General features: G+C 42.5%; 1 protein-coding gene across 2 annotated transcripts in view; it reads left to right on the top strand.

Moving 5' to 3' along the window:
- The window catches only part of ASAP1 (ArfGAP with SH3 domain, ankyrin repeat and PH domain 1), an 803,986-nt gene that overhangs the window by 57,342 nt on the left and 719,074 nt on the right, over window positions 1–27,570 (top strand). For both annotated transcript variants that reach the window (XM_030219214.1, XM_030219206.1), the window contains exon 2: window positions 1,863–1,949. In XM_030219214.1, the coding sequence (XP_030075074.1) occupies window positions 1,891–1,949 (59 nt within the window). In that variant the 5' untranslated portion in view covers window positions 1,863–1,890. The remainder of the gene's footprint in view (window positions 1–1,862; window positions 1,950–27,570) is intronic.

Genomic DNA, 27,570 nt, shown 5'->3' with positions numbered 1-27,570 from the left:
GACTCTGTGAATAGTTCAATACTGGAGAAAGAGAAACAAATGTGTTCTCCCTATACTGAGCAAAATGCAAAAGTTCTTTAAAAAATGCATTTGAAAAGACACCATATTCTGTTTTTTAAAACTAAATTATTTTCATTTTAACCTTTCTTGTCTGTGCTTAATTATTCTAATAGGTCTGGTCCCAATCTCTTTTTTAAAATCTTTGTCTAAATCCTTTCCCAGAGTCTCCTTTACTTTTTCTGTTTTTTCTCCCTGTTTCCTTGATTTTTTTTCCTGTTCATCTTTTTTTCTGCATTTCTTTCTTCTCTGTCTCTCAGCTCATAGATAGTAGCCCTCCTTTTGTAATCCAGTCCTCGGTATCTTTCTTTTCACCTCTCACCTATTGTCCAGCTTTCCACTTCCCTCTTAACCTCCTCTCTGACCCTGTTTCCACACTTTCTCTCTTCCTTCATAGATCTCCCCCTTTCTTCTCTTTTACCCTCTTGTGCAGCCTCCTGTCTTTTTACAGTGCCTCTCAACACTTTCCCAGCAACTCCAACTTCTTCATACCGCCTCTCATATTCTCCTTCTCTCTCCAGACAATATGCCCCCATTTCACCCTCTTTATCCCTGTACTCTTCCCTCTCTTTCTCTCTCCTAGACTCTCTTCTCCTTTTCTCAGTTCTTCGTACAATGTTCTTCTTTCCTTGTCATCCATTCCCACACTCCTTTCCCCCTTTCTCACCCCCTCCAGATGCTCTTCTCCCTTTTCACCTCTCACAGATGTCTTCCCTTTTATGATGCCTTTTCTCTAGATGGTGTTGCCCCTTTCTCGCCCCTCTCTCCCTCTAAAACTATTTGGGTTTCTGCCAGGTACTTGTGACCTGGATTGGCCATTGTTGGAAGCAGGTACTAGGCTAGATGGACCATTGGTCTGACCCAGTATGGCTGTTCTTATGTAATCTCTTCTCCTCTTCTCCACACACACACTTTTCCTTCTCTTTCTCCCTCCTTTCTGATAGATGCTCTTACTATCTTCTCAACCCCTCATTCCCTATTTCTTATTCCCCTTTTCCCTTCCAGAGGTCCTTTGTTCTTCTCCCACTCCCATCAGGGACACTACCCCCTTCCTAGTCTCCCCACCTAGGTTTCTCTCCTCTGGGGGCTCAGTGCAATACAGCTATTTGCACTCAAATCCTCCTCCTCAACTGTAGGCTTGAATCACACATTGCCTTCTTCTGATGAAAGCCAGTCTCACAATATGAGCCAAGAGATTTGTGCAGTTCCTGCCAGGAGACTGGTCCATAGCAGCAGATGATGCGCAATGTAACATCGCCTATTACACAGCAGCTAGATGGGGAAAAAGAGAGGAGGGTCAGATGGCAGTTTGGGTTAACCTGGGCCCAATGTGAAGTATTGCAAGTCACTTTTTTTTTGGAAGGAGGGGCACTTACCATTCTATAGGGACACCTTTGCTAGGGAAGGATTGCAAGAGATTGAATTTGAGATGAGGAGGATCTGAATTGGTTTGAAGAATTTTCTGTTCATCAATCTTGATCACTGTGTTCTATTTGGTTTTAGTGAGGTAGCAGTTATGTCTTTCATTTTGAGTTTGAACTCTATTATATGTATTATAATCAAAATATCTGTAACTAGTAACACATTGAGCATTGCTGTTTTCAAGAAAGTGATGCAGAAATCTCAAATACTACTACTTATCATTTCTATAGCGCTACAAGGCATACGCAGTGCTGTACACCATACATCAAATACTTGACAATACCACTGCATTTACTGAAATATTGTTTATAATTTCCAATTTAAATCTGATGTGTTTCTTTTAACCCAGTAGTTTTGATGCGGTGTACTGTATTTCTGTACAGGTAATTTTGACACAGCGACAAGTGAGACATGAGATCTTCAGCCTCAAGGCTTTCAAGTTTTTCTTCAAGAGATTCATTATGGACCCGGTAAGGGAAACAATAAAAATAAAAATATTACACTATAAAATTTACCAACAGTTCAGATTGTACAAAGTACGTTGCATTATTCCACATGGTTAAAATTTGTAATATTTTCTTCCAAGTGTCAACTTTGTTGTAGGATGTACAAAAATAAAGCAGCTTTCAAAGGAAGGTGACAGGTGCTGATAAAGCCTTTCCTCTAACGCAATAACTGACTGAGCACATTGGAGGTTAAACTGCAATATTTATAAACTAACTTGCTCTACAACAAACTGTATGGACACAGTATATTTCAAATCTATTTAGCTCAGGCACTCTCTGGAGAAGCAAGGTTTTACCTATATGCAGGACACGTTGCTGTAGCTCTTTAAAGAGATGTTCACTTAGTGTAGAAAGCAGCCCACTCAACACTAGGTAGCAAGGCAAATAGAGCTGTATTGGAACATGAGTAAGTCTGAATGAGCAGATCTTTTTCTTTACAGTCATTCCACTTATTTTACTTAGGTCACAGCTCATGGAATGCACGGCTTGGTGCCTTAATTATAGTATGCAATCATGTCAGTGTAGACTAACTGTTATGAGAGGGACATGCTGATTTGCTGTTCTGCCAAGTACAGTATCAAGCCATGATCTGCACGTACTGACTGAAAACAAAAAACACGTTCCTTTTCGCAAGTCCCTTTGCACCCAAAGCTCAAACCTGACTAACACTTTTGAAGGGAGCTGCTTCCTAAATAATAAACATGAGGTTCCATACAGTACGTGAGGTGTTATTATAGATATATTCAAGACATTTCGCATCTCCTTAACGTGCATGGTTTATTTTTTCATGTCTCACCTGCATCCACTTATGAGAAGTTTATTTAGCAACCAATTGCATCTCTTAAAATCATATCAAAAAGTTCTACATCTGCTGCGTGATTACTTATGCTAGATTTAAATACAGTTTTCTATAAGTTACATGCATAAGTGAGAGTCCCACACCTGCTCCCGCCTATGTGTATGCCCACCTGTTAAATACACACTATGGGGGTCTTTTACAAAGCCATGCTAGTGTTTTTAGCTCACGTTAAAAGTCAGTTGGCAGTAAATGCTGAGACGCCCATAGGAATATAATGGGCATCACAACGTTTATTGCCAGCTGACTTTTACCACAAGCTAAAAATGCTAGCATGGCTTTTCAAAAGACCCCCCTATACAAGATATCAGAATAGCACTTAGGCAGAATTTTGGTGTTTAAATTTATGCATGAAATTGTTGCATACATATTACAGCCAACTTAATAGCATACCCCCCCCCCCCCCTCCACTATCAGAGTGTGATTATTTGAACAGATTATCTAGACGGAGAGGCCAATTTGGCACCTATTTTGGAGCTATTATATAAAAGACATGGAGGCATATTTTCAAAGCGCTTAGACTTACAAAGTTACGTGGCGGGGCATTTTCGATATGACGTCTAAGTCCGATTTTAGACGTTTTGCATAAAATGTCCAAAATCCGAATAGGAAAGAAGGTCACTTTCGAAAATGAAAAATGTCTATTTTTTTTTTTTTTTTCAAAAATACTGTTTCGAACAAGGTTTTGTGTTTTGGATGTTTTATTTTTTGGTCTATTTTTTAAAACAAAAACATGAATAAGTGCAAAACATTCAGATTCATGGCATTGGGATGTAGGAGGAGCCTGCAATTTTAGTACACTGGTCTCCAAAACATTCCAGGAGAGCAATGCAGCATCCTAGAAGGCACTTCTGTGCACATCATAAAAATGCTTCTAGGTACACATCTCATCTTTGTTCCTGTATCTTGTCCCATGAGCACTCTAAAACCCATTACCTCCCACTGTACATCATTACAATAGCCCTTATGGGTGAGGGGGCACCTATATGTGGGAGGGGTCACAGTTTCCACCACAAGTGTGACAGGTAGAGGATAGGGACCTGACTCTCCTACTTCATAGTGCACTGCACCCACCACTACAGTACTTCAGGGACCTGCATGCTGCTCTAATATGCTGACTAACATCTGTGACTGCCACACAGGCTGGTAATGACTTCACATTTTTGGGAGGTGGGAGAGGGTCAGTGACCACTGGGGGGGATATTGGGAGGGGTCATCCCTGATTCCCTCCAGTGATCATCTGGTCATTTAGGGCACCCCTTTTGTGCCTTATTCATTATAAAAACAGGTGTAGCTCAAAATGCCTTCGTTATAGTCCTGGACAGTTTTGTTTTGTTCCATTATGACTGAAAAATGTCTAAGTTCCTAAGTCTTAGGACCATCCAAATCATGCCCTTAGCATGCCCCTGACATGCTCCCTTGAGATATGGACACACTGCAGAAGAACAGCATAGAAAAATGTCTGAAAAATAGGTTTTGAAAATACTGATTGAGCCTGCCATGAGTGGGAAAGCGCGGGGTACAAATGTAACAAAAAAAAATGCTGCTTTATACCACTTTTTAGATGCTTTTCTGTTTAAAAAATGAGCCCCATAGCAACTTATGGAACTTTGTAAGTCTAAGTGCTTTGAAAATGAGCCCCCATAGGCATCTATCCAGCTTATTTTCGAAAGAGAAAGACGTCCATATTTCGACCCAAATCGGGAGATGGGCGTCTTTCTCCCGTGGGTGAACAAATCGGTATAATCAAAAGCCAATTTTGATCGTCTTCAACTGCACTCCGTCGCAGGAATGAACAAAGTTGATGGGGGTGTGTCAGAGGCATGGTGAAGGCAGGACTGGGGTGTGGTTATCGGCCGAGGAGAGATGGGCGTCTTTAGCTGATAATCGAAACAAGAAGGGCGTTTTTAACGAGAATTTGGTCCGCTTTATTTGGACCCTTTTTTTTCAGGTCCAAGTCCCAAAAAAGTGCCCCAACTGACCACCGGAGGGAATAGGGGATCACCTCCCCTGACTCCCCCAGTGGTCACTAACCCCTCCCACCAAAAAAAACCCACTTTAAAAACTTTTTTCCAGCCTCTATGCCAGCCTCAAATGCCGTACCCACCTCCATGACAGCAGAATGTGTTCTATCCTGTGACAGCCTTTCCCTGGTTCTGATGTGGGTCTCGGGTGAGTGTGACACCTTTTCTGTTATGCGCACTGCAGAGTCACATCAGCAATGCATTGTGGTGGGTGTAGGGTATTGGACTCTGTGATCCCAGTAGCTTGTGTTAAATGCTCACAATGTTGGTAGTTGGTAGGCTCTACTCCCATGGTGCTTTTCCCCCTGCTTACTGGGTTAGAGTGTGTCCTGTTTTGTTTCTGGTAGTCCATGAGGTAGTGGTCATTTTTGTCAGCCAGTTTTAGATCCCTTTCATGTGTTAGCCACGTTACAGAACTTAGTTCTTCCCTTGAATGTTGCTGAAAGAGGGCATTGTACAGCATTCTGCCAGCTCTGACCTACTGCTCATCTCAGTACCAGGGCGACTCTTTGCCAGTGGGGCACAACCTCTGATCTGTAGTTAACTGTGAGTAAATGTGCTTATTCCAATAAAGGACGTTTTCTGAAACATTAGTCTTCAGGTGTCAACTGGTGTGCCAAGATTATACAGCAGCAACAAGTCCTAGAGGCCTGCGTGTATGCAGGTCCCTGGAGCACTTTTAGTGGGTACCGCAGTGCACTTCAGGCAGGCAGACCCAGGCCCATCCCCCCTACCTGTAACACTTGTGCTGGTAAATGGGAGGCCTCCAAAACCCACTGTACCCACATGTAGGTGCCCCCTTCAACCCTAAGAGCTATGGTAGTGTTGTACATTTGTGGGTAGTGGGTTTTGGGGGCTCAGCACCCGTGGTAAGGGACCTATGCATGTGGGAGTGTTGTCTGAAATCCACCGCACTAACCTCTAGGGTGTCCAGTTGGTGTCCTGGCATGTCAGGGGGGCAAGTGTACTATGAATCCTGGCCCCTCCCACGACCAAATGGCTTGGATTAGGACGTTTCTGAGTTGGGCGTTTTTATTTTCCATTATTGCTAAAAAAAACAAACACCCAGCTCACAAATGACTAAATCCATGGCATTTTGGTCCGTACAAACCGTATTTTCGAAACAAAAGATGGACGCCCATTTTTTTCGAAAATACTGTCTGTCCCACCCCTTCACGTACCTGTTCTTGGACATAGATGCCCATGGAGATGGGCGTTCGCGTTCGATTATGCCCCTCCACGTGTCTTTATAAAATTTCAGCACAGATATATAAAATCTATCTTGCACCATTGTGAACCTCTACATGGGCATCACTGTTGATGTGGCAGAACCTCCCATTATCTCTTTGGGTCAGGGTTGATTTATATAATATGATATGATAACAGTCCGCAAATGGATATATGTAGCTCAGGTACTGTCTCTTTTCCTTACCTATAAAGACGAAATGGGTCTCTACCACTTGTTACGACAGTTTCTGTGGACGGGTCGCCGGGCTTGTGTCTCAATAACACAGACATATTTGCCTAGAGACAGGGGCGGCCTAAGGGCCCTCAATATTAAACTACTATCTGTGGCTGGCTGTATGCGGCATCTGTCTGACTGGTTCAGAGGTACATCATTCGTTTCCTTCCCAGACACAGAGTGCTCGATGTTTGGAGACACTCATTTTAGTTATTGGTTACATGCGAGACCAGGCCTAGTGCAGACACCAGCAAACCTGACTTTTCTTTTTTCACCATTAAGGAAGGCATGGCGATGGATCTGCAAATATTATAAGATCCACAAACACTCTACGCCACTGTTGCCACTTAGTGGTAATGCAAATTTTCAGGTGGGAAGTTCCTCAGCCGCTTTTGGACAATTGAGGAGAAAAGGGACATTTTTTCTTTTTCAAATTTTAAATGAGGATGGTACTTTGAAATCCCTCCAAGATCTACAGGTTAATCACGACTTCTCCACACAAGATTTTCTGGCATATTTTCAACTAGAGCATTATATAACATCTCTGCCGAGGGATACTCTCACATTGTGTATGTGGGAGAAGCTTGTGGAAATACTTGATCTGGAGGCCCAGTTGGTCGTGCCTCTCAAATAATTTCATACTAAATTGAGGGAAGATGCGACAGCAGTGACATATGGGCCTCTAGCGCAGAAGTGGTCACTTGAGTTGGGGCTCCACATCCAAGGTGTACATTTACAATCCTGCATAATAAGATGTTACAAAGTTTTTGAGCGTGCAGATTTGTGGGAACTGCAATATAAATTCATTACGTGTCTCTATATACCCCTGCACAGAGCATTTAGAGCTACTTTATGAATTGGGGATGACTGTCCAAAGTGCTCTAGGATGGAGGCACACCTGGGTCGCATGTTTTGGCACTGTCCTCCTGTATTAGTGTTTTGGACCCTGGTGTGCGCACATGCTTCTCGGATGTGGAATACATCATGGAGGCGAACCCCCCACCTTGCTGTTTGATGTCTTTGTTGTTAGAGGACCAACCAGAGCAGGTTTGAAAGAATTTCTAAGGCGTGTAGTGATGATGGGGGAAAAAAACTATACTTAAGACATGACTACAATCAGATAGTCCTTCTCTTCAGCTTGGTAGGTCCTATATGATAACTTTAAGCACCTCAGAACGCAAGACAGTACCAGACCTTGCCTCACGGAAGGGAGATCAATTTTTGCAGCGCTGGTCCCCATTTTGTGATACCTTGACTCCACTTGCTCGTAGTAGAATATTCAATGGTTAGTTAGGCTAAGAGATAAGATTATTTCGAGGGAGGATGAAAAGGGGAGACAATAATGTACCACGTATAGTACAAATAAAAAGGAAGTAAGGGAGAGAGGTGAAGGGAAAGTTATAAAAGTAAAATGACAAACTGCATTGTTATAATATCCAAGTTTAGTTTGTACCTATCAAATATGGTGTATTCATGTAGATGAAGCTTCCATTCCTCTGTATAGATTTGTCATCAATAAAAATTATTATTAAAATAAATAAATAAATAAAAATTTCAGCACAAACCTTGCAGAAATTGCATACATTTACACTTGCTTGGAAGTAAGTGTAAATATACTTCCATTAAGTACATTTATAAACAATGCACAAAATTCAGGAATTCACCCACACTCTGTGCAAACTATGCCCCCAAACACATACTATGCAACCTCTTGTGATCACGCTTATTTTTACCTGGCGATAATTTTATGTGGGTAATTTTATAAGGCTTTTCCGTTGTATGTGCCTTTAACCTGGATAAACAAGCATTAACAAGCAAAATAAAGCCTTTATAAAATTACCCCATAATGGTTAGATATATTATATGGTTTCACTTGTATTATTTTATCCCATCACTCTATTTAAACCACCATCCTCGTCTCCCTGCATGGTCACAGGCAAATGCAGAGACAACACAAATACCTCTATATACATGCGTATGCAGAAAGGTTAGAAAGACTTCCATGAGCCATGCTTTGTATGCTTTTCCTATTTGTGCAGTACCTATGCACCAGTGAAAAAGCTGTCTCACTGGTGTCTACAGCTGTCTACAACATTACACTATCGAAAGTATTCAATAGGAACTAAACCCTCCTGGAGACACAAAGCAGAAATTGCTGTTAAGCACCTATGACTATGAAACTAATAACATAAGAAGAAGCAGCTACCCTTCTTGTGAGATTCCCTTCCCAAAAACATATATAGACACAGGGACTGAAGCAATTTTTGAAGTGGAGGTGTGTGAAACTATTTTTGACCTATATGGAAACATACACCCCTAGGAACTGCAACACTCCAGCACTCACTGTTGCAAAACCTATATAACTTTTACATAAGAAGTATCTGCCTTACTATATATTTTATGAGGTCCTTGTGGCTGATCCTTTCCAGCAATCCCCCTCTCAAGTTTTCTCTTTTCCTAACCCAAAATGTTTATGTACTGTATTTTTTAAAATCATATTTAGTGTATATCACTTTAACAGTGGGCTAAAATGAAAGGGGTTATAAAAAGCACAACAGGCCTTTTATTTAAGGAAAGTAGGTAAGAGGAAAAAGAAACCTATGTGGCTCTCCAAAAGAGGTGGCTGCAAAAATAAAGGAAGCAACGGTAGTGTTCACAAAATACAGAAGTTCACAAAAAAGAGGAACACAAAAGCTGAGAAAAATGAAGAATTCAGGATAGCAAAAGCATGGGTAGAAGAAAAAAAACAGCAAAAGATGTAAGAAGAAGCAACAAAACTTTTTAAGGTATATTGGTGAAAGGTTGCAGTTACAAATAAAATCAATAACAAAATCATAAAATGTAGAAAAAGAACTCAAATTCTGATAGGAAAGCAATCAGTCATCCAAAACAACAAATCAAACCATAACTACACCACTAAACAACAACAAATACACATACATACATACATACATACAAAAGTTTGTCTGCCCAAGTCATTACTGTCAGCAGCTATAGCCTAAAGTAGGCTGCCCCAAGCAAGACTGAAAAAGTAAGATTTCAATAGGGATTTGAAGAATGGGAAAGAAATCTCTGATCGCAAAGAAGGAGGGAAGTTATTCCACAGCTTGGGGGAGAGAAAGAAAAATGTTGCATGCCTGGTAGACTCATAATGAGCCTGTCTTGGGGAAGGAAGAACAAGCCAATGAGCATCAAGGGAGTGAAAGGAACTAGCAGGGGTATAAGGTATGACTACAGATGCAAGGTATGAGGGTGAGCCAGTGTGAAGGGTTTTAAAAGTGAGGCAGAGAATCTTAAACCAAGAATGAAATTTCATCAGGAGTCAATTTAGACCAATCAAAAGGGGAGACATTAAATCAAATTTGTGAGCCTTACAGAGAAACCAGGCTGCGGTATTTTGAAGGGTTTGTAAACGCCATAGCTGGTAAGCAGTCAAACTAGCGTAGAAGGTATTACAGTAGTGTAATTAAGAGATGACGAAAGCAAGAACTAAGGTGTTTAAAACTGGAAAACTCAGTACTTTAGAGATGGCACGTAAGCAACAGAGGACAAAGAAGCCATGCTGAAGAACACGAGAAACCTGATCATGAAGTGAGAATTTAGAATCCAAAACTGAATGTGACAAAGAGGGGCATTTTCAAAAGAAACGTCCAAGTTGCGATTTGGACGTCCTTGGAAAACGGCAAAATCCAGGGGTGGGGAAACCCGTATTTTCAAAAAAAGATGGACGTCCATCTTTCGTTTCAAAAATACCGTCAGAGATGTCTAAATCCTTAAAGTTGGACGTCCCTAGACATGGATGTTTCTAGCTTTTGGCGATTTTTGAAACCAAAGATGTCAATGTCAAAAATGTCCAAATGCGATGGGAGAAGCCAGCATTTGTAGTGCATTGGTCCCCCTGACATGCCAGGGCACCAACCGGGCACTCTAGGGAGCACTGCAGTGGACTTCATAAAATGCTCCCAAGAACATAGCTCCCTTACCTTGTGTGCTGAGCCTCCCCCCCAAAAAACCAAAACCCACTACCCCACAACTGTACACCACTAGCATAGTCCTTACTGGTGAAGGGGGGCACCTATATATGGGTACAGTGGGTTTGTGGTGGGTTTTGGAGAGCTTGCTGTTTCCTCCACAAATGTAACAGGTAGGGGGGGGTATGGGCCTGGGTCTGCCTGTCTGAAGTGCACTGCAGTACCCACTAAAACTGATCCTGGAATCTTCATGCGCTGTCATGGACCTGAGTATGACATTTGAGGCTGGCACGACATATTTTTAACAATGTTTTTTGAGGGTGGGAGGGGGTTAGTGACCACTGGGGGAGTAGCGGGAGGTCATCCCCGATTCCCTCCGGTGGTCATCTGGTCATTTCGGGCACCTTTTTGTGCCTTATTCGTAATAAAAACACATCTGGGTGAAAACGTCCAAGTGTTTGTCAGGGATGTTCTTGTTTTTTTTCAATTATGGGTCAAAGACGTCCAAGTGTTAGGCACGCTCAAGTCCCACCTTCGCTACGCTTCCGAGCGCCCCCCTTGAAATTTGGACATCCTTGCGACGGACTGCAGTTGGAGACGTCCAAAATCGGGTTTCGATTATACCGATTTGGACAGCTCTGGGAGGACGTCCATCTTCCGATTTATGTCGAAAGATAGACATCCTTCTCTTTCGAAAATGAGCCTGAAAGTCATGGGATCGGATGAGATACATCCCAGGATACTGAGGGAGTTTAGAAACATTTTAATGGGCCCTCTAAACGATGTGCTTAATAGATTTTTGAAGACTAGAAAAGTGACACAGGATTCGATAAATGCTGATGTGGTCCCTCGACACAGAAGCAATAACAGACATGAGGTGGGAAAGTAGAGACCAGTGAGTACTGTAGTTAAGGGAGGAAATTAATTTTCTTCCTTGCTGAAGGTGTCAGCTTTATTGAATATACTGCAAAACAATCTAAAAATCCTAGGAGTAACATTAGACAAACACTTAACTTTAGACACTCATGCAAAAGCCACGACGAAGAAGATGTTCAACATGATGTAGGTACTGAAAAGAGTGAAACCATTCCTCCCACAGAAAACTTTCCGCAATCTAGTACAATCCACAGTACTTACCCATGCCGACTACTGCAACAGCATCTTCATCGGTTGCAAAGCCCAAATCATGAAAAAACTCCAAACTGCCCAAAACACAGCAGCAAGTCTCATTTTTGGCAAATCACGTTTCGAAAGCGCAACACCAATTCGAGTAAAGCTACACTGGCTCCCTATCAAGGAACGAATAAACTTCAAAGCCCACACACTATGATCCACAAGATTCTCAATGGCAAATCTCCAAGCTACATGTCCAACCTGATCGATCTTCCAGCCAGGAATCGGTCCAACTCTTCTCAAACATATCTCAATCTTCATCTTCCCAACTGTAAAGGCCTCAAATACAAAACCTACTACGCATCCAACTTCTCTGTTATAGGCAGCCAACTCTGGAATGCCATACCTCAACATATTCAAAAAACCTGCAAACACCTACCCTTCCAAAAGCTGCTGAAGACAAGCCTACCCAAACGACCCTACAAAGTCTCGAACCTAACCCACACCACAAACAATACCCACACTCCAATCTTTTCCCCACATCGCATACTTTTGTCCCACTCTTTATAACTGTGTTATCTCCATGATACTTTGTACCATACTTTGTATTATCTCTGTGATACTATGTACCATACTTTGTATGCCACACTGAACCTGCTATTGAGTGAGAAAGAGCGGGGTATAAATGCCACAAATAAATAAATATGTCTAAGTGGTTTACAAAAAAGGTGTTTCTTTCTTATGTTGCTTTTAGTACATGGGGTAGCCACAGATAAAGGGGGAAATGGGACAGGAAAGCTGCTAACCTGAGTTTTGAATTTATTGTGTCATTTTTAAATATGTCATTGTAGTGGATCTCTCGCATATTGGAGCTGAGGATTCTCACAGAGGTAGATACATAATAATTACAGTAAGCTCTACAACCAGTGCTTCCAACTTTCTCACGGCTCACGAACTAGTAAACAGTCCTCTACTTATGAGTTTAGTATTTTAGATGGAAAAATAATTAGAAAAAGGAAGAAAAAAAAGACTGGAGATTTTTATGGTTTTAAAATAAAAATGCCCTTTTAATGGACTCTCCAGTTATGTATAAGTATATACCAAAAAGAAGGCAAATAGTCTAGAAATAACATAGGTAACATAGTCGAAAAAGAAATCAGATAGTTTCTTCAGAGGAATAGCTCTCGGTCTCCTTTGAATAGTGTCAGTTACTTAACCCCGACATCACCCACACTTCTTCACAGACTGGACAGATGTAAATCCTTTACTCCAAGTATTATGGTGTCACTTCAGTGCTACTCTGTAGCCCTTATCTCCTTCAGCAGTTGGTGTATGGGTTTAGACAAAGGTTAAGGCCAAGGTGTCACTTCTTTCTCTTGTGTGTAGCAACAGTGTTTCTGCTGTACAGCTCTTTGGTGTTCACTCTAGCTCTCCTTTGTGGCTCTGTATTTCCTAGTGCTTGGATCTTACTTGTATGCAACAGTTTAGTGGACAGGACCCTGGGTGGATTTATATCCCTTGCTACTTCAAGATAGCAGCACTCATCAGCTCCACTACTTCCAGCATTCCAGATCCCTTCCCTGACAAGGACTGTCCTTTGGGCAGCAGTTTCACTCTTTATCTCTGACAAATGATCAGGATCGTGTCTTCCAATGACCAAATCCCTCTTCCTTCGGGGCACTCTGTGGATCAGACTGACAGGGCCGGTCTTAGCAATTGCAGGGCCCTGTGCAGACCACTTCAGTGGGGCCCTCTTCACCTGCCCTCCCCCCACATAGCCCCTCCCTTACTTAGTCCTGCCCCTGTTAACATGGTTTTTTGAAAGATTTTATTTTAAAAAATAAAAGCCATTCAATCCATACCTTAACATGCATCCACTACGCTTCAGTACAGAGCGGCAGCAATTTTCATATCCCATCGGCCACTGAACCCAGAGAGCCTCCTCACTGCTGCGTCTGACTCCCGCCCCCTTTTTTATGTCACTTCCAGCTTCTGCAAGAGTGGGACGCAGCAGTGAGGAGGCTCTGGGTTCAGCAGCCGATGGGATATGAAAATTGTTGCCACTGCCTACCACTCTCTACTGAAACATAGATGCACATTAAGGCATAGAGCAGGAAGGTATTCCAAGACAAGGGGACAGATGTGCCAGGGATGCGGGGCCCCTAGGAGCGCGAGATCCTCTGCAACCGCCCCCGTTGTCCTTGCTTAAGACCGGACCTGCAGACTGACAACACTGATCGGTTCAGTCTCTTTGGGAACCTGCCTCTCTCTTCCAGCATGCACCAGGGTACAATTCTGGACTAGAATGGCAAGCCATGTGTTTTTCTCTTCTTCTTAATCCTAGAGCAGGGTGCCAAGGCTCATAGGAGCCCAGAATAGGGTACTCACTCAGTAAAACTTTACATTTCCCTCCTTAGTGGACACTCTCTTAGTTGAACTTCCTCTGGGGGAGGGAAAGGCTCCTTCCTTAACTCAGGTTTTCATACCTTCCTCCGAAAGCTCAAGCTTCAGTGATATTGGGCTACTTAGAACAGACTTCCTCCTGTTTAGATTTCAACACCTTTCTGGAGCAGGGGCCTTCCTTCAACTGCAAAGGAAAGTACATTTTAACAGCCTGTTACATTTTGTATTGTTAGTTGATATATATTGGCAATATCTTGAAATTCAGATTATTTTATGTTCTATTGTGAACCACAAAGAGAGAGGAAATCAACAAATTGGCAGTATAGAAGTGTTCATAAATAACTAAACAAGCAACTACTGGCAGCAATGAGGAAGTTTTTCTGTAAATAAAGCATGTATTTTTAAACATATATTGGCCAACAGTCAAAAGCACTTTTGCATTTGGTACCAGCACAAACTGCTTTAAAAAATTGGGGCAACTGAACATATATTTCTGGACATATAAAGCTTCAGAACTATGTGACCAAAAAGGAGGCAGGGCTTGAGGTATTCCAGGGGTGACTCGAGTTAGAGGTATAATTCTTGGAGGTAATTTTATAAATCTTTTTCACACAGAAAATACTGATTTGTTATTATTATTGGGTCAATATTCTAAAGGAGAGGCTCCTGCCTGGTTAAACCCTACTGAGCTGGTCATTCCTGGCACTTAACTGCATAGTGCTGCTGAATATCCTCTCTGACTGCCAAAGTACTAAGGGCCAAATTCTATAAATGGCGCCGTAAAAATCGGCACCGAAAAATCACGCAATTAGTGCAATTCTATAAACTATGCCTAAAGTTAGGTGTATTTTATAGTTTAGTTTAGGTGCACCCATTTAGGCCACCTAAAACCAGGCCTAAATACCTGCACCTAACATAGGCACAGATTGGGTGTATTTCATAATAGTGTGCATAGTTTTTTGAAATACCTATGACTTGCCCATTCCACACCCCCTTTTTGGCTACATACATTAGAATTTATATGCACCACGTTGTAAAATACACCTAGAAAGTTGTGCACATAAATTCAAATTAAAGCCAATTGTTAAGTACCAATTATCAGTGCTGATTTATTTATTTATTATTACATTTGTATCCCGCGCTTTCCCACTCAAAGCAGGTTCAATGCGGCTTAAATAGTAATAGTGAATACAGAATATTGTTAGAGAAAGTAAAAATTAAGTATAACAGAATAGTAGAATAGATAAGTAGGTAGAGATAGGCAATGGAGAAGGGAGTAAGGTAGGAGATATAGTCTGGGTCAATGTCGTTGTGTCGCGTGCTCGAGGACCTTGGCATACTGTTAGGCTTCTTCCCCGGGAGCACTGGGTTCGTGAGCCCATGGGCCACTACCGTGGAGTGGCAGTGGCAGGCAAGATCACCTCCAAGGTAGAGATGAGACAAAACTGGACTGGAACCCCAGACTGGAGTTCTACACCGGAATACACGGAACTGGAACGCACCGGACGGGTGCGCACTGGAGTGGAGCCCGCTGGACTGGAACACACTGGAGGGCCCCACAGGACTGGAACATACAGGAGTGAAACCCGCTGGACTGGAACACACTGGACCTAGGCTTCACCTACGCTTGACCACCTTTCCCCGAGAGTTGAGCCCTCAGGTTCTGGCAGCCGGTAGGACTTACAGGAAAACCCGGAACTGGAACTTGCAAGCAGAAACAGCAGGAATGAAGATCCAGGAGTGCCCCCTGGCACCTAGGCGCAGGCAGGGCCGACAGGCAGGGACTGTCCGGGTTCTGGCAGTCGGCAGGTTTAAACACAATGACTAGTAAACTGTACCTAGGCTAATAGAAACGCTATACCCAGGCAAACCAGTCATACACAAGAAACATACACAGAGCACACTCAGGAGACTTGAAAGCTATACACCAGCTAACAACAAAGCTGTGCCCAAGCTAACAAGTCATGCACTGGAAACAAACACAGAGCACTAGCAAAGCTATACACAGGCTAACAAGCCACACGGTACCTAAGCTGGCTAGTCTAAACAAACACAGAGCACTAGCAAAGCTATACACAGGCTAACAAGCCACACGGTGCCTAAGCTGGCTAGTCTAAACAAACACAGAGCACTAGCAAAGCTATACACAGGCTAACAAGCCACACGGTGCCTAAGCTATCTAGTCAAACATAGAAACTCACACAGAGCAAACACTGAAACAGTGTACAGAGCACTCTATACACCAGGGCCCTAAATGAAATGCAAAGGCCAGGGCTGCAGTCTCTAAGTGATTAATAAAGCCCTTCCACACCAGAGGCACAGCTGCAGCAATCACCTTGCATCCAAACAGAGGCTTGACACACAGAGAAGTCAGCCCAGCGGGAGCCATCTTGGATACTGGCATAGAGGAGTCGGCGGCAGCCATCTTGGAAAAGGCATAGCCCACACAGGTGAGGTTCAGTAGGGCAATCAGCACACAGAGCCAGAGAGAAACTAAGACAGAGACAGACACAGAGACAAGCAGAAGCCAGCACAGCCACTGACTCCCAGAAACAGGGTAAGTCTGAGGGTGGTCACGGCCACAGACGTAACACGTTGTCTCCTGGGTATGTGTTGGGTAGATGGGTTCATAAGATTAGTCTGGGTCATTTGGATAGACTTGCTTGAATAAATGGGTTGTTAGTGCTTTCTGGAAGAGTAGATGGTCACAGATTGATCGGATATGTCTTGGGAGGGCATTCTAGAGTTTGCTGCATAGGAAGGAGAAGTTGGTGCCATAATAGGTTTTGTACTTGAGTCCTTTACAATTGGGGTAATGCAGGTTGAGGTAATTTTGTGAAGATTCAGACATGTTTCTGGTTGGAAGGTCAATCAGATTGAGCATATAGCCCAGAGATTCACCGTGGATAATCTTGTGGATTAATGTGTGGACCTTGAAGTTGACCATGCAGCCAAATTAGTGTGCACAACTTAAGGCACCATTTATAGAATTTGGGGGTAAGTGGTTAGGTTAGTAGCAGTCTGGGGCAGAGCGAGGGGGAACCAGCACTTAACTGGTTAGTGGTGGTATTCAGTCCGCTAACCAGTTAAGTGAGCATATAGGACATCTGAATACTGGCCAGATCATGGATGGAGTCACATGTGTATTTTATAAAATACTTGTGTACATGTGTACTTTATGTGCTAATATTTATACTTGCTCAAAAGCAGAAATAGGACTAAATTCTATAAATGGAACCTACAAAATTGGTGCCGAAAAAAAGCACTACTATTTTCCAGGCTCCAATAATTTGCATAAGCCAAATTCATGTATTTGTAAGACCAGTAGTAAGGCTTGTACTAGATATTAATTTTTTAGTTTAGAAGACCTCAGTCTTCTAAACAAAAAAAGCACTAAGCTCTATTCTTTAAATGGCACTCAAAGTTAGGTGCCCACCCGTAGCTATGCCACTGGTCCATAAAGAAGGATGAATCCTAGCAGTAATATCAAGAGAATGCCACTAGGGGTCAGGTGCCAACCTGGGCAGCAGTGGAGAGGGACCGCTGTAGACATGACTCACTTAGAAGTTCTGTGGACCCCTGGGTAGGGAAGGGGGGGATGGTAGGGAAGGGAGGCCTGGTATCTGTTGTCAGGGTGGGGTTTCTTAGACAAGGGTAGAGGCTTCTTTGCAGTGGAAGAGGTAGACTGGGGGACTTGTGCTGGGTGGCTTGAGGACCCTGAATTTAATGAGGAGATGGGGGGCCATGACTCGGGGGGATCAGAGTACAAGTTGGGGTGCTGGCATCTAACTTGAGGAGATCTGCTTCTTTTGTTGGGCCTGGAAGTTGGGGGACTCAAGGGAGGTGAACCACAATGGGGGTACTGTCTAGTGGGGGACTGGGAGCACTTCCGAGGCCTGATGTGCTGTTTTGTTTCTTTAATTACACTCTGGCCTGCACCACATTATGGGGCCCACTTACAAAGCAGTGGTAGGGCTAGTGCGCGGGTAGCGCATGGCAAAACAGCACTGCAGCTGGGCATGCCCAGGCGCTCTATGTTAGTTCTGAGTTTGCCGTGTGCTGTGGGCGGCGGGGAGTAGGCATTCCTGGCAGTAACCAGGCAGTGCAGACACATTGCCACATGCTGCCCAATTACCGCACGAGTAGCACGTGAGCCCTGAGGCAGTAAGGGCTCAGGCAGTAATGAGCGCATGCTAATTTGGAAATTGGTGCATGGCCATTAATGGCAGAAATAAAAATTGTGCCATTTTAGTTCCACGATAAAAAGCATCCAGAGTGCACAGGAAACCCACTGTCGGCCACTCTTCAGTGCAGCTTAGTAAAAGGACCCCTATATTTATTTATTTTAAGGATTTATATACTGTATAGACCTAAGCAGTTTACAGTTTCATTTAGAGGTAATGGCACTGTCCTTAGTGGGCTCACAATCTCAGTGGTATAATATACCTGGGGCAATGGAGGGCTAAGTGACCTGCCCAGGGTTACATGGAGCTGCAGAAGGAATTGAATCCAGTTCCCCATGATCTCAACCCTCTGCTAACTGTCAGGCAGCAGCAGTAACTGAACCTGGTTCCCCAGGTTCACAACCTGTTGCACTAACCATTAGGCTACTCCTCTACTCCTCCACGGTGCTCCTGTGCTATCAGACACTGCATATAATGCAGTGCCTCTGAGGTAGCCATTTGCTCTGTGTGGTATATGCAGGTCAGATGGTGGTCATGCTGCCCTGCATTTACTACACAGCCTTTGCACTTACTGCACTGCAATTACTGCATTAACCATGTAGTAAGTACTGATAGCTTAGTAGAAAGGCCCCTTAGATCAGGTTGAATATGCTATGATCCAAGATCTAAAACTGTGCTATTACTTCAGCCACACTTTCTCTTCCCCCAAAATCATCTTTCACCATCCTATGCAATCTAGTTTTCACAAAATCAGAAATAAAATAATTCCATTTAATTTAACTTAAAATTTTGATTACTTACATTTTGAGAACAAGAAATCTTATGAACATAAGGTAGTTTTATTTTGGGTAAAATATCTGTGCTGTAACAGTAGCATTCAGAAAGAATATTCACAGACTACATGTGATTAAGTATAACTAGTCAAGTGAATTCCTGCCAATTCCAAGATATCCTGTTATGATGTACTCAGAGGGTAGTATTTCAGTAAATTGCTAGAGGACAATATGAACATAAGAATAGCCATACTAGGTCAGACCAATGGTACATCTAGCCTAGTATCCTGCTTCCAACAGTGGCCAATTCATGTCACAAGTACCTTGCAGAAACCCAAATAGTAGCACTATTCCATCTTACCAATTCCAGGGCAAGCAGTGACTTCCCTCATGGCCATCTCAATAATAGACTATGGACTTTTCCTCCAGGAACTTATCCAAACCTTTTTAAAAACCAGATATGCTAACCGCTGTTACCACATCCTCCAGCAACTAGTTCCAGAGCCTAACTATTTGTAGAGTGAAAAAATATTTCCTCCTATTTGTTTTAAAAGTATTTCCATGTAACTTCATTGAGTGTCCCTCTAGTCTATATATTTTTTGAAAAACAGAAATTCACTTCTAGTCATTCTATACCACTCAAGATTTTGTAGACCTCAATCATATCACCCCTCACCCATCTCTTTTCCAAGCTGAAGAGCCCTAACCTCTTTAGCCTTTCCTCATATGACAGGAGCTCCATCCCCATTTATCATTTTGGTTGCTTTTCTTTGAACCTTTTCTAATTCTGCTATATCTTTTTTGAGATATGGCGACCAAAACTGAACGCAATACTCAAGGTGAGGTCGTACTGTGGAACCTGAATAGAATAAGGTAGGTAGCATGAGCTAAGTTAACTCAAGTCCCAACCCCAATTTAAGGAGCCAACCCAGCACATAAACCCCGCCCACTGAGTAGACTCCTGACCACCCATCCTTTCCCATCACCAGCCCAACACCCTGAAGTCAGCCTCAACATCTGAGGCCAGCCCCAACATTCCTGAAGGCCACCAGCATATGCCCCCTTCCATGAACCACACCCTTCTAACAAAAGCACTGCATTCCAATCTGCATCCTCTCACCAACCTGGGCATTACTTAGGGGTCTGAATTGGTAGGGCACTGGAGTCTAGGCAGCAGCGATCCTCCTCCGCTGTGCCAGGTCAGCACCTATATTAAAAATGACACCAATGACCTTTAGTGGCGGTTTTGTGATACTGCCAGTAGGGGGTCATCCATATATGGAGATTTATTCTATATATTTCCTAAATTGTTTTTAGTTTGACTAGGCTCTTAGGAGACTAAATATTTGGTGGAAATGGACAAATTTAGGTGGAGGACATCAGCATTGATTTTCAACACTAGGCACCTAAATTAGGTGCATTTATTCAGGCAAATAAACGGCAGGTTTAAATTTCAGAGCATAAATTTTAGGTTCTTAAATTTAGATGAATTTTCAGCTAAAAATCTAGGACCCAATATTCAAAAACACTTATTTGATTGATGTTTCTTTTTTGTTTCTATCTTTTTGGATTCTTCCTTGGTACTTAAGTTTATTTAAGCTTCAATGATGTCAATTTTCAGTTGTGGAACAGCTGTATATCAAGACTGTAAATAAAAAAATACATACATGTATTTGCTGCTGAAATCAGAAGTAGGATTGCCAGACATAAAGCTACTGCAGAGTGATTGTTAAAAGAAACATTAGTTGAAGATATCCTTTGTCTGCTCAGAGAAAATATTCTAACCTTCTCTGTCGGGGAAGGAGATCATGCACAAATATATTGAAGTTCCTAGAGGGAAGTATTTCTAACAAATACACGGACAGGAAATTGGGGGGAAAAAAGAAAGGAATCCTTAGTTCTGTAGGCTTCTAAGACAGTGATTTTTTGCTTCAGAATGGAGTTTCTTCTAGTAAAGATATTCATCTTTATTATGTATCTCAGGAAACCATTTAATTTTGGAACAACTCCATCTTGTGTGATTATGTGGTTCATTATACAGAGAAGTATCAGAAGACCTTTACAGGCTTAAATGCCTTGAAACCTTAAAGACTGTCTTCTCCCCACCCCCTGACTCCATCAGGAAAGGGCCCTGTAGCATAGACTGTTTAGTGGCCACACAGCTCTCAGAAGTGACCCCCCTGTCTGACCAGAAAGTGCAGCATAGATTGCATTAATGTATCTATACCACAGTGTTTAAGCCTATTAGTGCTACAGAAATGTTAAAAATTTATCAAAGGTTGACCTCACTCAGCTGACATGCCAACAGTTTACACTGTTAAGTTTTACTATAATAATGTACAGTGATGTTTTGGCACCATATATAGAATTTAGTCATTATGGAATGTCCCCGATCTCCCCATGACCCTCCCATTTCCACACCCCTTTTTTGACTTATACCTAAATTTACGCTCACTCAAATGAAGCACAAAAAAAGTCTTTTCTGAGAGGCCCTCAAATACCCATACACATTAATAACCTCCTATAAGTGGCAATTTGAACTATGGACCCCTGCGATGCCCCTCACTGGATCTTAACGTTTTTCCAGCCAGACTTATGCACCCACCTCCTCATCGGTCACGTGGTGTAAAATTTTAAGCCATTTTTAATTGTGTTTAACTTTTTTACCACTGTTTTTACAATCTTTTCTATCTTAAAATTTTTAAAAATGTTTTAATGTTTAACATAAAACACCAATCAGTACTAAGATGCTTGCTTAGTCAGTTGGGGGTTTAAATCCGATGTAGACTATGTTTCGCTTTGGAGCTGTATCAAGGTACACCCCCTTTCCTTTTGAAACGATGCCGGCATTTCTCAGCCATTTCTCAGTGAAGACATGCACTCCCCTGGACATGCATACATATGCACCTCATGTCAATAAACATGCTATAGAAAAAACGCATTGTGTATAATGAGCACATAAATTGAGAGATGAGATGGAGATATAAGAACACTTGTGTACTTGTAAAACTAAACAGAATATGCATATATGACATAAAAAAGGAGTGCTCTATAAAAAAAAATAATTTTTCATATGCTAACCTCTAGTAGAAAATCAAATCAAGCTATATTTCTTCCAAGTACAAAACCACAAGGTACTCATGTGAATAAAGTCATAGATGCATATTAATGCACATAATGACTGACACATTAGTAGCAGGACTATCTTATGCTTTTTTAATAATGTGCATTGCAACTGACTTATTAGTAATAAAACAATATTATTCAAGGGCAACTCTTTTTGCAGATAGAAGAATAACAACATTCCAAAAATACCAAGTCATCCTATATTAAAAAGAAAAGTTAGTGTGATTCAGGAAAGAGCACTAAAGGAAACACTTTAGCAACAGACTCTGGCACCACATAGGAACTGGGCCCAAGTAAATGAGTAGTTATGCCCAGCTAAACACACTGTGATTAAGCAAGAGGCACCTGACCAGCCACATTTTACACATGACTGCAGACAAATTGCGGTAAACAGCCAGCCATAGGTACCTACTGCAATCGTGTTAGAAACTTCAGAGAGAGAAGATCTAGCAACATATACGGCTCACAAAAAGATGGTTAACATGGGCTTACTCAGTTCAATGACTGCCTCGAAAAGTATAGAGGATGGAAATCAGACTTTATTATGAAGCCCACCCCAAAGCAAGAAATGAACCTGATAATAAAATGGCTGGGAACTGAGTCAGCCAGTCGTGTAAAGATACTGAAGGATACATATTTGCATGACCCCTCCAGAAGTGTGATAGAAATGTGGGGCAGACTTGACTAGCACTATGGCAGCACAGAAGCTATCCAAAAGGTACTGATGAAGAAAATAAGAATTTATCCAAAGCTTACAGACAGAGATAATGACAAGTTACAAGAATTACGAGATCTCCTCCAGGAACTGAAAGCCATCAAAGCTGATCTGAACCTTCCAGGCCTGTGCTACTTGGATACAACTTGGGGCATAAACAAGAACAAAAATGCCGAACACATAAGAAAGATATGGTCTTCATTAGGCACAAAGTATAAAGAGGACAACCAAAAGACGTTTCCTCCCTTTACAGTTCTTCATGGAGTTTATCTGAGATTTGGCAAAGGGAAGAAATTGTCCTAGCTTCAAGTTTGATATTCCTAAAGCAAGCAAGACAGGCTACTTCCTAAATGAAAGCCCGGACAAGAAGTAAGGCAACACCAGGAAGCCTATAGCTATACACAGGACAGATGTGTCACCCACAGCAACCCCACCATCTCATCATCCTCCTACTACAGAGATATTAGAGAATCCAGACCGAAACATTATGAAACCTCATCCTCTCAAGAAATGTTGCGGGTTTATGGAGAAACCCTTGAAAGAGTGTAAAGAACTGTTGAAAAAGTACAGAATTTGTTACAATGTTGCTCTTCATCCAAGCATATGGTTAAAGACTGTAAAACAGACATCAAGTGTATGGAATGCAAGTGACCAGCATGTCAGTGCCTTACACCCTGACAAGAGTAAGCCTACTTCTTCAGGAATCCCAGCCTCTGAGCCAAGTCACTTCAGGGAGGAGGAGGAGCCAGAGCAAGCATTATTACCAAATGTTACTCTAAATTGTACACAAGTGTGCGGAGGAGGCAGCAGTGGAAGGTCATGCATCAAGATATGTGTAGCTAAAGTATATCCAAAAGAGCAACCAGAAAACACAGTTAAAAATGTCACCATAGATGAGCAGAGTAACCAGTCCCTGGCAAGGACAGAATTCTTTGACTTGTTTGACATTCATGGAGATTGCTATCCCTACAACCTCATGACCTGCACAGGGATGACTAAGAGAATGGGGAGAAGAGCAAGTGAATACATGATAGAAGCGATGGATGGCAGCAACAAGACCCATCTACCAACTTTTATTGATTGTAATTAGGCACCTGATAACAGGAGGGAAATTTCAGCTCCATTTGCAACCTATAGCAGAGCATCTGCAACCTTTGGACTCAAATGCCAAGGTCTAACTCTTGTTGGGAGGAGATGTACCAACATTGATCAGAGTTTGTGAGTTACATACAAGTCAACCCGACGCTCCCTATGCCTACCGACTCACCTTGGGATGGGTGATAGTAGGTAATGTCTGCCTTAACAGATTGAGAAGATCAAGTTTTGATATAGACAAAATGTGAATCTTAGAGAATGGGCACACTACCTTGTTCGAGCCTTGTCATAACCATATGCATGTAAAGGAGGTTTTCAGCTGGGAAGAACTAGACCCTAGCTCAACCATCTGTCAGAACAGCTCTCCACCAGATTTAGGAAAACATCTGGGGAATTCAGTGTTCCAAGTCACTGGGCTTTACATCTAGAGATGGCTGGTTCAAATGGTACCAACTTAGATTGTGAGATCTCCAGGGACAGGGAAAGACCCAGTGTACCTGAATGTAACTCACATTGAGCTACTACTGAAAGGTGTGAGCAAAAACTAATTAAAAAGGGTGATGACAAACCAACTCTTTCAGTAGAAGACAAAGAGTTTTTGAGAATCATGGGTAAGGATTTCTACAAAGATGTACACCCTGACTACAGAAACTATTTAGGATTCCTGTGGTATCATGAAAATGACATCAACCAGGAGATTGTGGATCACAGAACGAGAGTTCGGAGTTCATCACCTGCAGTAGCAACCCACAGGCTTAGAAGGACAGCCCAAGAAGAAAGAGTATGGCACAGATGCCAGATGCTTCATCAAAAGAGATTTTTACGTTGATGATGGTTTGAAGTCCTTACCTACCATAGGCGAAGCCATTGATTTGCTAAATAGAACACAAGCAATGCTGGCAGAGGCCACTTTGAGACTTCATAAAACTGCCTCCAACAGTCCAGAAGTAATAAGAACTGGATTTGATTCCCACTGCAGCTTCCTATGACCCTGAGAAAGTCACTTTACCTTCCATGGCCCCAGGTACAAAACAACAACAACAACAACAACAACAAAAACTTAGATTGTGAGCCCACTAGGAACAGAGAAAGTACCTGCATATCATTTGTACAGTGCTGTGTACGTCTAGTAGTGCTATGGAAATGATTAGTATTAGTAGTAATTTTATCTGCCAGGTTAACTTGGCACTGGTCTGAATATCAACCGGTGCCCAGCAGGAACATAGTCAGACACCCAATTTTATGCAGGCTTGAGCCCAAAGTGGGTGGACACAGCAACCCCCCACTTATGCTATGTAGCACCTAAATGTGGCAGTTGGGCACATAAATGCAACTATTCTCTAAAATGCATGCAAGAATAGTCTAACACCCCTGACACACCCATGCCCTTCCCATGTTAACATCCCCTTTGTATTTGTGCGCAAGAGAATTTAGACATGCTATATATAGAATAGGGGTGTAAGTCTGTTACAAGTGCAAAAGCAAATTAGAGCCAATTCATGGTTGTTAATGCTAATTATGGTATATGCCAATTTAGTGCCAATTAGTTAATTATCTTATGTGCACAACTGGCCCTTTTCTATAACTGCGCACCCAATTGAGCGTCTACCTTTGGGCAACATTTATAGATTGGGGGTTGGGGGAAATGTAGAATCTCCTTACCTGCTTGCACTTTCAGATGTACTGATCATCCTCCCTCCACAGTTTCCTGCCATGGTCATGTTGTTCTTGTCTGTTGCTACTTTCACTGTTTTCCATCATCTGCTACCTCCTACATAATTTTCTCCCCCTCCCTGGCTCCCAACACCTCTCCTCCTCTGGCACCCATTACTTCTTGACCCTGACCCTAACTTCCATCATAGGAACAAGCTCTGTGGGTACCAGTGGGTGCTGGGCACCCCCAGTCTTGAGCAAGCTCCTTCATTGTGTCTAGGGAGAAGTTCAGCTTATAATGTTTGGCACCCCTAATCATTTTGAAATGTTGGTGCCCACGACTCCCATCACAGAATTCTCTTGCTGTCTTTCCCTCCCTCCATGTTATATTTTTGTACTACTGTGCCTCCCATCACTTTTCTCTTCCCTTCCCTCTCAGGCGTCCATCCTCACTCCCCCCAATTTTTCCATTTGTCACCTTTCTTCTTTGCTTAGAGCACAGTTTTCCCCTCCATCCTGTAATAAGAAAAAACAAATAGCAGCTAGTTGAACAGTATTAAGATCCCTTCCACCATCACATCTAGTATTTATATAGATGTTTGATAATATGCAAAGAAATGAAAAAAGTGATGGCCACTATAGTTGGGGAGATTCCTCTTTATTCAGTGTTATTTACTTAAAATTAACAGCACTGTTGTACACAATTTTGGCACACATTGCTTAAGCTTCTGCTAAGTAGATTTTTTAAGTATTCTAGTAAACAAAGGCAATGGAAGGAGACAGAGTCCAAAGCATATGTATACCAAGGTGATTTTGTTGATACTGAATTTACAGAAGAATATACTGGGATCCAGGAACATAGTTTGTGGTATACTAAATTGAAGGGCAAGACTATGCTTTCAAAGAAGCAAAGAATCTTTAACACAAACAATAACAAACTTCAGACTTTTGTCCCAACCAGGCTTCCATAAGCTCTCTAGGAATGTAGTCCGCTTCAGAATGCATATCACTTATCTTCATTTTACATATCTGTATCTCTATTAGATTGTAAGCTCTTTGAGCAGGGACTGTCTTTCTTCTATGTTTGTGCAGCGCTGCGTATGCCTTGTAGCGCTATAGAAATGCTAAATAGTAGTAGTAGTAGTAGTACTATCTATCTAGATAGATCTATATATAGATCTATATATTTATATATGTAACCCTGATCTCACCACACAGTTCCAGGCACCAGCTAGCTCTTCAGGTCAGCACCCGAACCAGGGTCACTACAAAAGCTTTATTTCTTACTGAGCTGGGCACAGGCCGGGGCTGGGTTTGATCCCGGTAGGCAGTGGCATAGTGAGGGCGGCTGCCACCCAGGGTGGTTTGCCGCTGTGCACCCCCCCCCCCAGGTGCAGCATGACAACCCCCCTCGACGCATCACCCAAGCCCCCCCTCGGCACATCACCCAAGCCCCTCCTGAGTGCATTCTTGCCTGCCGTGTGCATGCCGCTAGGGGGGTGTCGGTTCTGCTGGTTCCCTGCTCCCTCTGCCCCGGAACAGGAAGTAACCTGTTCCGAGTTAGAGGGAGCAGGGAACCAGCGGCATGCACTCGGGGCAGACTGCCCCCACCGCCCCGCCCTTGCTACGCCACTGCCGGTAGGCCATAGAGTTGAAAGCCACACTTTCCTTTGCTTTTCTTTATGTCCGGAAGCAAATTAACTTCACTCCCACTCCAAAGAAATTCTCCATTCCAGGATTTGTAATTTTAAGCAAACCAAACTTTGCTGGAACGCTGCAACAGGCAGATATCCAAGCTTCATACTTTCTTGTAACAAAACAGTTTCTTTTATATTCAAATAATTCAATTTGCTGAAAGAGGCTTCTGTGCTAGTCCAAGACTTTTGGTGAAAGTCTTTTCTACAGTACTTAATTAAAAGTCTCTCTATGAATCCTAGGGTATTTATATATTTACAACACCACCAGTCCAATACCCATTCTTTCTGGCAGAATAATCCAGGGCTATGCTTGCAGCACTTTTTGCAGCAAGCTGTCCCGCTGGGTTTTATCCAGCTGCTGGACCCACTCAGGACCAGACCTTCCTGTTTCACCTCTCCTCCAAAGGTGCACTTCTACGAGCTGCTGCCTCTGGTACCGAACAGGCTCTTTCCCGTTCTGCTTCTGGGCTGGGTTAACCCTTCAATCCACCTGGAGCACTCCTCACAATCCAG

This window comes from Microcaecilia unicolor, chromosome 1 (genome assembly GCF_901765095.1).
Source record: "Microcaecilia unicolor chromosome 1, aMicUni1.1, whole genome shotgun sequence".
Taxonomy (NCBI): domain Eukaryota; kingdom Metazoa; phylum Chordata; class Amphibia; order Gymnophiona; family Siphonopidae; genus Microcaecilia; species Microcaecilia unicolor.
The sequence above is the reverse complement of the archived record's forward strand: the minus strand, read 5'-3'. Positions and strand labels throughout refer to the sequence as shown.